The sequence below is a fragment of the Dermacentor variabilis genome, chromosome 1 (assembly GCF_050947875.1).
Source record: "Dermacentor variabilis isolate Ectoservices chromosome 1, ASM5094787v1, whole genome shotgun sequence".
NCBI lineage: Eukaryota > Metazoa > Arthropoda > Arachnida > Ixodida > Ixodidae > Dermacentor > Dermacentor variabilis.
Window position 1 is genome coordinate 30,008,449 of NC_134568.1, and position 12,711 is coordinate 30,021,159.

Consider the following 12,711-nt stretch of genomic DNA (forward strand, 5'->3'; position numbering starts at 1 on the left):
ATCTATACAACGTACAGATGACAGGGGCACAGACAGAAAGCCATAAAATTGGCTTGACGAGGTCTGTGTCCCTTACTGGTTTCTTTGGAAACACGTAGCAATGCGTTCATAAATACAACATGAAAACATGTATTGTAAAAACAATATAAATATAAACAACGTGTGCATAAACGGGACTACTTATACAAAGTTACTTTCGCACAGCGGCGAAAAATTGACATGAATGCAGGAATTGTAAGTGTCACACAAGTTACGAAGAACAGGAAAACAACAAAATGCGGACAACATAAATCACTTTTCATTTACGGGTAACATTCACAGAAATACAAAACTAAATAAGTCACTGTGCAATTTCAGCGTAGAATGCGTGTTCATCAGAACAAAACACAAAGAAAAGCGCTAAGCATACACGTGAATGACAGTATGAGTGGCAAGATTGAGCACCTAATTGAAATAATAATAAGTATGCCCATTAATGAAGAGAGTTAAGTAGAGATGGCAGTGCATGGCGCAGCATTTGATTCCCGTAGTTAGTTGCTGAGTGCGGAATATGCCAAGTTTCTCTGTAACGTGTACTGAACCTGCTTGTATTTAATGTTAGCCTTGACAAGTGCTCGGTAAAATTAGTGCTACCTGTTCTTTCTGTGAAAAAGCGTTTTAGCAAAATTGTATTGTAGACCGCTTTTATTGGCGCTATACTTAAATGACAAAAAGGAGGATCAGTATGCGCATCGAATGAAGAGTTTGAAATTGCACGCACGGCTTTCTTTTGCAATAAGTGTAGAATGTTGATGTTATTGCTAGTCGTGTGGCACCATACGAGGCGACAATAGTTAACATGAGATAAAAAAAGAGAATTATAAAGTAGGAGCTTCACTCGTAATGGTAAAAGGAAGCGTAATCTTATTAGCATTCCAAGAACTCGTGCAAGTTTGTTAGCAATAATGTTAACATGGTCATTCCATAGCATATTCGCTTGGAATATGACACCTAAGCTTTTAACCCATGGTACTCTGTCTATGAAAGAAGTACCTATTCTTAGATATCTGTCAATGCTATGTTTTTTTTTTGCTGAAAAAGCACGCCTTTTGTTTTGGTAGTATTAATAGTTAACGAGTGTATTATTAGCAACAGATAGCAATTCTTTCACGTCCTTTGAAGTCATAAATAAACTAGTGTCATCGGCATAGATAACAAATTGTGCGCCGCTATTGATATTAGTTATGTCATTTATATACAGGTTAAACAATAGTGGTCCTAGTATGCTTCCTTGATGAACTCCAGTGAATATAGGCAAATTTTTTGAACAGTTGTTACCTACGACAACAGTCTCATACCTGTACTGCAAATAACTTCTAATTAAGTTCAGGAATGTTTCCCTAAAGCCATAAATGTCAAGTTTTATTAGTAGAGTGTTGTGAATAATGGTGTCAAAAGCCTTCGAAAAATCAATAAAGACGCCGAGAGTAACTAAATTGCCTTCAACGCCTCACAAAAATATATCTTTTTGCAGCAGTAAAGCTATTTCTGTTGAACGACTTTTTCTAAACCCATACTGGTAATCTGTAAATACATTGTGCTTTTTTATAAAAAGAGGTTACTCTTGTAATAATAAATTTCTCGAGACATTTAGAAAAAATAGGCAGGATCCATATTGGCCTAAAATTTGCGAGCTCGTTTCTGTCGCCAGATTTGAAAAGTGCTGTTAACTTCGTTATTTGCATGCGCCGAGGAAATATACCATTCGCCAACGAAAGATTGTACACGTCCTCTAAGACAAGGCAGATTAGGTCTAGAATATGCTCAGCTGGGCGAATCTGCAAATCATCAATATCGCAACTTTTGCTATTTCGAAGGCTAAGAAACGTGCTGTAGATTTCATGAGTGTTAGTGGGGCTTAGGAATGCACTTTCTACGACTTTCGATTTTACGTATTCTGTGCAACGAGGATCTTAGGAACTATTCACCAGCGATACAAAATGATCGTTAAAAGCGTCAGCCAATGACGTGCCTGATGTCGGCTGATTATTTATTTCTAACTCTACTGCATTCTCTGGCTGATTGTTTACACGAAGTAATCTGTTTAGTTTTTTCCAGGTGATATGGGTTTGCATTATCGTTTCTTTATTAAATAATTTCCCGAAATATTGAGCTTTTGCTACCCTTAGAGTACCATTAACTTTCTTCCGGAATTTTTTAAACTCTGCTAAATCTGTTGCGTCCCTTGTGCCTGGGAATTGCTTGAAAAGGGCATCTTTTTGTTTGATCAACTTCAACGTACTGTCAGTAATCGAAGGTTTCCTTCTTTTTTGGCTTTTTTGTTTTGCGTTTAAATGACTTTCTGTAAGCGCTCTGAAAAAAGGATAAAAAATTGCCGACGATTACGTTACTTCCTAATGCGAAATTTGAGCGCAGCAAATAAGCTGTTTCACCTTTTCGATAGATTGAGGCAAAGAAATCGAGCAACACATGTATGCGCTATCACAGAATTTTTTTTTTATATTTCCCGTACTCCTGGATCATCTCGACGGCGGCAACGGTAAGCTTCTGTTTCGGCGGCACGCACCTCTGGATTCTGACGGCGACGGCGCTGGGCCTCTGCTCTGGCAGCTCGTTTAGCAGCAGCAGCAGCAGCAGCAGACGGAGGACTTCCATCGGTCGTCTCGCTCATGGCTCAGAAAGAACTGGCAGATAATTTCGCAGTGGCGAACGGCAGCGGCAATTTCGGCTCGGGCGGTGCACATATACAGATCCGCCGCCACCGATCTGGCTCTCTGATTGCCACCGCACAGGGCGAACGGCAGCGGCAATTTCGGCTCGGGCGGTGCACATATGCAGATCCGCCGCCACCGATCTGGCTCTCTGATTGCCACCGCACAGGGGTTGCATTGGAGGAGGAGCGAAGAAAGGAATTAAGTTCGAGCCGGCGCTTTGACAACCGGAGACTCGCAGGAAGAGGGGGGAGGGGGGCGGCGTGTACACCCAGCGGCAAACGATGGGGTAGAAGCGCGCGCAGCAAGCGGACAACACGATAAAGGGAGGAGGGAAGAGATAGCAGCGACTGACTGATGCCGCTGACGCCGATAGTGAGTCAACCCCAGCTGCGGAGTTGGTTTCAGGGACAACGCCGCCGATGCCGACACAAACAATATGATACCCTCGCTTCCGCAGCGCTAAGAACCAGGTCTAGCCGTGGGAAGGTGGTCACGTATTCGTCGACGTGCCGGGGCCTACGTGAAATAACCGGCGCGTCGGCAACTGAAGAGCACCCTATCCGCCACACAAGAACAGGGGGGGGGGGACCCTTTCCTCCTCTTTCTGCATGGCGGCGACGGTGTTCTATGCAGTCGCGTTATCTTGACTCTCTAGCGGCGTCAGCGGCATCCAGCGGTATCAGTCGGTCGCTGCTAGCGCTGGGGGGATGAAAGGGGGGCGGAGCTGGTTACGAGGCCGACGACAACGCCGACGACGACGCGAAACCCAGGAACGGACGCCAAAGAGCTGCGCTCTAAAACAACTCCTACGCTTTGTCACAGTCTTTTTCGTTATACAGGTATTTCCGATTTATGCGCAATATTTCGTTGCGAAATTTCTCAAGTGTGAATGGGTTAATATTCTGACATGTGAAGTGTTGATCTTTAGAAAGACGCGAGGGCAACACAGGTGAATTAATAAATAGAAAAATAGGCAAGTGGTCACTGACGTGAGCAGTGATGACGCCTGATTCAAGGTTTTGTGTGTCACAATTCGTAATGAAAACAACGGGTAAATTTTCGCAGTTACCTTGAATACGAGTAGGAGCAGTAACTGTATTAATGCAAGCATTTGATTCAAGTACCCGCAATGTGTCTCTGTGGAGTGGGCTATCGTGCAACATGTTAATAATAATATCGCCACCCAAAACTAAACTGTAGTCGTTATCGTTAACCCAGGTGTCGATGTATTTAAGAAAATTAACCACATTCCCTCCCGGTGGGCGATATACCACAGAAAAAATGTTGCGACCATGAAGAACAGTGAAAATTTCTAAGCCAGCAGTAATTTGAGTAAAGTCTTTCAACAATTCGCAATGAAAGTTAGTCCTAGTAAGCAAAAAAACACCGCCGCCTTTTTTATTGCACAGATTCAAATAATGAGGGTCTCTTATTTGCAATACTTTTTCGTTGCGATACCATGTTTCGCACAACGTGACAATGTCAAATAAAAAACCAAAAGAAGACAGCAATGCGTTGAGATCATCGTGCTTATTGCGTTTTGCTCACGTTTAACGTTTTGCTCCACGTTATGTCATTCACCTTCTGAATAAATCTGCATGCTCGTGAACACGTGTGCTTATTTTTGTTTACATTAGTGACATGAAACACGCCTTCGTTTCAGTTAATCAAGTCTCCCCAGTGGTGTCTTCATTACGGAATCTCACGGCACGCAAATGTAGTCCGTCCGAGTAACACACACGCTGTCAATGAAGCATGCCAAATTGGAGTGGAGGTGACAGTGAGACTGGTCCCAGAAGGCGAGACATTTGTGAAAGCGCAACCAACGCGAGCGTTGCAGCTGCACGGGCGCCTTTGCGTAGCTGCGCAACGTAAAGTGAGACCCCCTTTCATTCGTACAATGCCTACGTAACTTATCTTGTCAAGGTTACACGTTGGAAATGAAGAAACGGCAGTTGAAAACTCGGGAGTGAGGCTAGGCTAGACATCAGCGTGTATTCACGCGCGACACATGGACGTTGCCTTGCGAAAGCTTCGTCGTTCCCGCTTTGAAATGCTGCCGGCGCTCTGCGATAGCTTGCAGCAGAATGAAGTTAGCTTTTGGAAACTGTAAACACGGGAAATCAAGAGATTTTTTTCTGTTTTGTAATGCAGCAGCGGCAAGCTCCCGCGGCGTAGACGGTCTCATTGCAAATAGCTAGCGCGATCGGCGATGACTCAAGTCTCGCAGCGAGGCTTAAATTGGCGAGTAAGCGAGTTTCTGGGCTTGCACGGTGTCACAAGCCCAAGCAAAACGACCTATTCGTAAATAAATAATCTCATGCTCCCCTGTCTGAGATAAGGAACTGCGTTGTAAGGACACATACAGGCACGTACCCAAGGAGGGCCCGGGGGGGCCCGGGCGCCCCCCCCCCCCTATCCGCCCCCGCCACCACTCCTCACACACATTCATAAAGAGCCGAAAAATCAATCTAGTTGGCGGTCAACATTCTGCTGCCTTGTAAAGCGAAAGCAGTGTATGACTAACTTCCGTAGTTTTTTTCGGCGTCCGTTAACAGAAAAAATCATTATGTGGGCCAATCCTGGTGATTGTGCAAAAGGAGTGTAAGATCAATGGCACATACGCCTGCGGACTCGGTAACCTATAACGCACGCTTCGGAATCTTCGGGATGGGCCACGTAAGAGTAGTTCTTAATGCCTGCTTCACCTCCGCCGCGGGTTGGCCCGATATTACACTATCTTCAGGCCGACCCGCAACAGATGTGAAACACTTTGCTTTTCGTTTGAGAGCTTTGACTGTCGTCAGCTTTCGATGCCATTCCGTATTCACAGAGTCGAATGGTTGTCAAGTTTTTCACACCTTTTGGATGGTGGTAGTTATCGGCATCTCCTGGGGTGTGGAGGCCAGTTTTCTCATCGATTCGGTGCCCGCACGATTAACTTAAGATGAATTCAGCTTTCACCATCTATTGCAGCAGGCAGGGTAAGTTTATTGCTTTAATTATAATAACTTATTTTATTTATAATGCCCAACACAATTTTATGTCACCATGTATTAAACAATCACGCGCATCGCTGTTGCTTCGTTAGTCCAACCTTCTTCGTTTAGACTGATCCAGGGGCCAGGAAGAAACTCGGTTCATACTGAGCTGGTGTGTATGCTCATGGAACGAGTTGCGGCCGGAGAAAACACCAGTTGCATTTAACTTTTCCTTTCGCTTCATTATTTCCTCGACTAATGGCGCTCCGCGACGCTGGCAGATCCTCGGAACCATATATCCGCGATATGGGTTAGATAAGGTGGAAAATAGTATATTGCGAAACAGCGTCCATTATCACACCCTGGAATAAACGTTCAACCCATAAGCAATATGACTGTCACCCCTTACCTCGTTTTGTTTTCCCTAATTGTACAGCACTTTTCGTGCAAAATTGGCAACTGGAAACAAGAGTCGCAAGGAGATGAGAAATTAAGCGATCTACTAAGGGAGAAAGCCAATGCAACAGCTAAACAGGGAGGAAAAGCGAAAATTGTTTGTGAAAATATTTATGGATCAACATCTTTTTATTTAAAAAGGAAGTAGAGAAAACGCTGCCGGAAGTGGAGAATAATTTCGTGTGTTTTGAATGGCTCTTCTACAGTTATCATTCGAGCCGCCTGACGTAGCCCCATCCCTGCTGTGTTAATGGGGGTGTTTTTCTAACCTTCCGTGGTGGGCGCAATACGTCTAGAACCGCAGCGTCCTGCGCTCTACGCGGTTGTACGGGACTCGTGACCACGCATCGTTACGCAACTTCCCAAATAACAACACGAGTCGGTTTTGGCATTTGGTAGAGCAGTAAAGGAGGGATCCAAAAGAATTGTGGTTGTTCCGCAAATATACATTTCGCTATAATTCTTCCAGAGATCATTCACAGAACGCTACCACAAATCTTTATTTTGCACTTTTTCTGGTTAACTTGTACTTGGAAAGGTTCTTCCTGCGCATCCTTCATGCGCGAGTCCATTTGATGTGGTTCTTTGTTTGCCAAGTAAAGAAGAGGTGTATCTTACAGGCGCACCTGTGAGATACACTTTATTTCTATTCTTTTTTGGGGGTTTACGCGTCTTTATGGCGAATGGTGGGCATTATTCACATTTGTACTAGTAAAAGTACCCTCTCCCTCATTTGCATAGAAAAGTTACCTTGGGTTGCTCCCCCCCTCCCCCGAAAAAAAAAATCCTGCGTACGTGCCTGGACACATACATTCAATATCGCGGAGTCGGCACGACTGCCTCCATCGTAGACTTGTTACCTTGCAAAGGTAAGCGAAAGGAACATTTTCACACGCAGGTGCAATTACTACATTGTATGTAAGGCGAAATATGAGTGATAGCTAAATATTATCTGTTTGATGAAAGATGAACGGTTGCCTCGAACCGGTACAGCAGTTTCAGCCGAGTGCGGCGTCCGCGGACATGAAATGCCCCCACGCTAACAGCAGCAACCCTAGTGGCAGCTTCCGTCCCTGTATAAAACTGCAGGCGGAGTTTCGTGACCAGAAAAGCATTGAAGGACTCTGGCTTGGCGAACAGTTTCTGACCCTCGTAAAACCGGTATATATAGGCTGGATAAATTAATAAGGATAATAAAAACTGTTTATATGTGCTGGAAATATTGCGCAGATTCGTAGGGAAATAATCCAATTAGAGCCGCGACGATTACGAGACAGATACGGCGCCATCGCCTGAACGACCGCCCGATATCTCAACGACCACCCGATATCTCGCTCAGCGATCGCCTTTCGAAGCAAGCGCGCAGCATGTTCACGAAGCGGCTCGCCAACCTGAAGCGCTTAAGCTTGGCGAACAGTTTGTGACCCTCGTAAGACAGGTATATATAGGTTGGATAACCTAATAAGGAAGATAAAAACTGTTTACCTGTGCTCGAAATATTGCGCAAATTCGTAGGGAAATAATCGAATTAGAGCCACGACGATGACGAGCCAGATACGGCGCCGTCGCCTGAACGACCACCCGATATCTTGCTCAGTGAGTGCCTTTCGAAGCACGCGCTCAACATGTTCACGAAGTTTTTTGTCTATACATATCGCTCTGTATCTAGTAAGCATAATTTCGTCCGCTATGGTTTCCTGCAGCATAATTAAGTTTTGCCTGGCTTCAGATGACCTGATCACCTGTCGCAGTGTTGCTGTCTTGTGTTGGAACCCGTGACAATTCCATCGCCTGGTATCAGCTCCCACAAACATTCAAGACATCTCAGAATGGGTTCAGCAACTACACTCAGACGCTCAGACGTACACGTCTCTCAGACGCTCTGCCTCCCGAAACCGCTCTCACTACGGTTGATTCCAAGCTTCTACACTTGTGGAAAGTCAAACAATCTCTTCTCAAACAGTGGAAGAGGCGACGGCACAACCGAAGACTAAGACTCAGAATTGCCAAATTAGACCTCCAGATCCAGGAGTATGCCACACAACTTGCCTGCCAGCAGTGGGGCCAGGTATGTGAAAGCATGCATGACAACCTTGATAACAAGCGCGCATGGCAACTCTTGCGACACTTATTAGACCCTACCACATCGCGCACACACCACAACCACAGCATAAACAAACTGCTACATGCACACAAAAACAATCTCAACGGACTCTTCGACGACCTCCGCTATTAACATCTGCCTCCCGCTCAGAAGTATGACATGCCAAAGTACAATGGCGAACCCAGTGAGCTATTAAGCGCCGCTATCACGGAAGCAGAGGTTCGCCATGTCCTCGCCACCCTGCGCACAATGTCAGCACCAGTCCCCGACCTTATTAACAACAAAATACTCCGCAATCTAGATGTCAACTCCGTCACAGCCATCACAGCGTACTTCAATCACTGCTTTCACACTGGCACCCTCCCTAGTTCGTGGAAAGATGCCAGGGTAATTTTTATCCCTAAGCCAAACAAACCACTCAACACTTCTAATCTCAGGCCTATATCACTAACCTCTTGTCTAGGTAAAACTCTCGAACACGTCATCCTCAACCGACTTAGTAAATACATGGAAGACAACAATCTTTATCCATCAGAAATGCTTCGAATGAAGCATGACATCATTACACTCAATAGCAGTCTAGATACGCATGCGATTCTCAGTCTGGACCTCCACGGAGCCTGCAATGACGGGGTTGGCCCAAAGACATATGACTACATACGTACCTTCTTAGCCAACCGTACCACAACCATACACATAGGCACAGAGCAATCCCCTTCGTACTCTTTAGATAGCTACGTAACGTCCCAAGGCTCAGTGATGTCCCTTTTCTTTTTAATCTTTCTATGATGCCGATGGCGCGAGCATTGGGAGCTATTCTTGATCTCAGGTTTTCACTCTACGCCGACGACATCACTCTTTGGACGACTGGCGGCTCCGATGGAGAGATTCAAGACACTCTACAGGTCGCAGCAGACGCCGTCGTGGCTCATGCCGGGGCTATGAATCTCACATGCTCCCCTCAAAAATGGGAGATACTTCTTCTGCCATCCCACCAAGGGGCCGAAAAACACATGTCTAGTATACAGGTCATCTTAAACCACATCCCTGTTACTAGAGTGAACAGGCGCCGGCTGCTCGCTTTACACATTCAAAGCAACTGGCTCAACACATATACCCTACATACAATCCACACCACAGTCGATCACAGGCTTCTAGGGCGAGTCTCCAATAAACATGGCGGACTATAGGAGGCCGAATTTCTGCGCTTGATCCAGGCCTTCGTTATCAGTCAGATTACATTTGCAACACCATATCTACATTTCCCTAAATCAGAATCAGATAAGATCGACACTCTTTTACGCAAAATATATAAATTTGCTCTGGGGGTCCCCATATGTACCTCCACTGAGAGGCTAATACTTACTGGCACCTTCAATACAGTTACTGAACTCACAGAAGCCCACCTCACATCCCAATATAGCAGACTTTCTAACACCACAACAGGTCGACACATTCTACGAACTCTTTCTATCACTCTGGCATCCATCATCAAGACTAAATACACCATTGCACATCACATACACGAGAACCTCTGCATCCCCCCACTTCCTAAAAACATGCACCCTGTGCACCACAAACAGCGCAGGAGGCAGTGAGCAAAGGCTCTCCAAAAACAATTATCCACCTCAAAAGATGGGCTCTATGTTGATGACGCTGAATATGGGAACAGAAATCATTATGCAATATCAGTCATTAACTCTCACGGCCAGGTTGCTGCGGCCGCCTCCATTCCTGGCTCGTCCTCGGAGGAGGCGGAGGAGGCGGCCATAGCCATGGCCCCCACAATCCCAAATTCATCAGTTATCGTTAGCGACTCAAAAAGCAGCCATATAAAATTTCGGAGTGGGCAGTGTCTCTAATCCAGCCCTTTCCCTCCTCTTGGCCCATCCTTCCCGTCAAACTGTGGCATTAATCTGGACTCCAGCGCATGCGGACCTTCCGGAAACGAGGCGGCTCATGCCAGTGCCCGAGGATTTACAGTCCGGGCTCAGGCATCAGATGTGTCGGACCTCGCCACGGAGGTGGCGCCGTTTACATCGCGGGATCGGCTTATTACCTACCACGCCATCTGCACACACTACCGATTAGACCGTTTAACCTTTCCGCCACTCATGGGCGAATCCCCGCGCAGGTGGGAAGTTATGTGGCGACAGCTGCAGACTTGCACCTTTCCCTCTCCTTACCTCCTCCACCGCATTCATCCCTCCATTTACCTTTCTTCCTCTTGTAACTTCTGTGTCTCTCCCAAAGCAGACTTCAACCACATCATGTGGGGATGCCCTAAGCACCCCCTTCCCCCTTTCCTCAAGCAATTAATACCTGGTGAGGAGCAGTGGGAGGCTGCTTTGCGCAGCTCGAGGCCCGACCCGCCCGACCTTCAGGTGGCCATACTAGAGTGGGCTGAGATGATAGAGGAGGCCTACTTCACGTAGTTCCTCCTCCAACCCTCTATTCCATTGCCCCCTTCCCTTTAATGAGGGATAAATAAAGTGTTTCATCAAGATCATCATCACTGCCACACATTAAATCCAGGATTACGGTCCATTGTTATTAGGTGAGGCTGCCTTTTTATTACCCGCTATTTTCATCTTTATGATGGCCCCGGGAAATCCAGGAATGGACTTTGTACTATCCGCCTTCAATGGCAGATAGTCATCGTCGTCATCCCCACTTGCGTCAATCTTCTTAAGTATTTCCTCCGCCGTTAGCCTCCATTTCCACAATTTGGCCACATCAAAGTTAGTCGTTTCCACTGTCTCTGTTATCGCTTTAATTGCCTATTTTATTTCACTGAGGGCTGAGAGGACTGAATCATCCTCAGCGCTCACCGCCTAGAAGTGTTCCATTTATAAGACTGGAAAAGGTTAGGAGTGAAGGCCCATGAAGAATATGTCAGCAAACTGCGGTTCGCACATGGCACTGTCCTGTTTAGCAACGCTAGGGATGAATTTCAATAAATGATTGAGGACGTTAGCTGAGAAAGTGTAAGAGTAGGTTTGATTATTGATATGTAGAATAGAAAGACAATATTCATTCGCATGGCAATAGAACAAGCATTCCTGATCGCAAGTCAGCCTGTAGAATTTCTGCAACAGTACAATTATCTAGGTCCTTTACTCACAAGAGACCCTGATCATGAGAAGGAAATCTATCGAAGAATAAAAGTCGCAGCTTACAGCAAGCCTTTAAGAGTGTACAATCATGTTATCAATCAAATGTTCTAATTACACAACTACTGAATAGATTTGAAGGACATTTCTTGTGTTTAAAGAGAAAGCGAAAATTTTACAAAATATACTACGCAGAATTGTTTAATATAGAGCCTTATAGTTTAAGTCGAGAGCATGGCGGAAGCCCGTCTGGGCGGGATCATGCATACTTAAAGGAAACAGGTCCGGAACAAGTGGCAGCGCTTGCGCCTGCTCTGCCGCTTGTTTCATTGTGAACAAGGCTCCCGTGGGGGAGCCGAAACGTAAATATATATTTTAAACCATTTTTGTCGGTATCCGGACCTCTTCCTTTTAAGTAGCCTCACAGTTTCTATTGAAAACTGCTTAGGTTGATTTTAAAAGCTCACGCACAATGATTAAATATTGATAACTTTGCACCAAAGACCGACATCGCAGTTCTGTAAACTGCGCACTTTAGGCGGTCTGATGTAATGTACGATTTTACAATTTAAGGACTTAAAATTGGTACAATGTTTAAAAGGGCGGTGCAAAAGGTCCAACTAGCAAACTGATAATGGAATAATTGAAAGCGGTATCTAATACCTTCTTCTTGTATAACTAAAAGCAGTGTATAATACCTTCTTTTTGTGTATTTCAAAGCAGTGTATAATACTTTGTTTTTGTATAATTCAAAGCAGCGTACAACACTTTCTTTTTGTCCGTTTTTAGATGTCTCAATACGCTCAGTTTACAGAATTCTGATTTATTTTATTATCGCCGACTTACAGAGGCGTATACTTCATGCGTTAGTTTTCTTGAACTTTGCAAAATTCAATAATTTTTTGTGAAAAAAATTGATGGCCTAAATTAATATTGCTCCCTACATTCCCTACAATTTAACCTTTTCTTTTATATACAACCATCCTTATCTAATTTTCGCAATGGAAGCCGAGATATATACCGAGGAGCTCCTTAGGTAAAGCTTCCAAACAGCCCGAGGGACTAGCAGAACTTCCATCAGATCAAGCAAGTACGCAGCGTAATCAGTGATATTTGTATGCTGTGGTTATAATCGGTACAAGGCAAAGAATATACGCAACCCCCAGTTGTCTCTCAACGTTTTGCCTGACATTATTCATGTTCCATGGATTGTAGCCCGGTCTTTAACTTCTTCTGAAGCTACTTCGTTTACCTTGTTACCAAATTTCTGGTCTATATGTTGGCACCGATATAATCAGAATTTTGTTAAATTGTAGAAAAAAATGTTACGTCATAATAGACAA

General features: G+C 44.9%; 1 protein-coding gene across 1 annotated transcript in view; it reads left to right on the forward strand.

Moving 5' to 3' along the window:
* Nucleotides 1–12,711, forward strand: part of LOC142570833 (uncharacterized) — a 33,068-nt gene that overhangs the window by 778 nt on the left and 19,579 nt on the right. Inside the window, exon 2 of the mRNA XM_075679179.1 lies at nt 8,115–8,219. Within this exon, the coding sequence (XP_075535294.1) occupies nt 8,115–8,219 (105 nt within the window). The remainder of the gene's footprint in view (nt 1–8,114; nt 8,220–12,711) is intronic.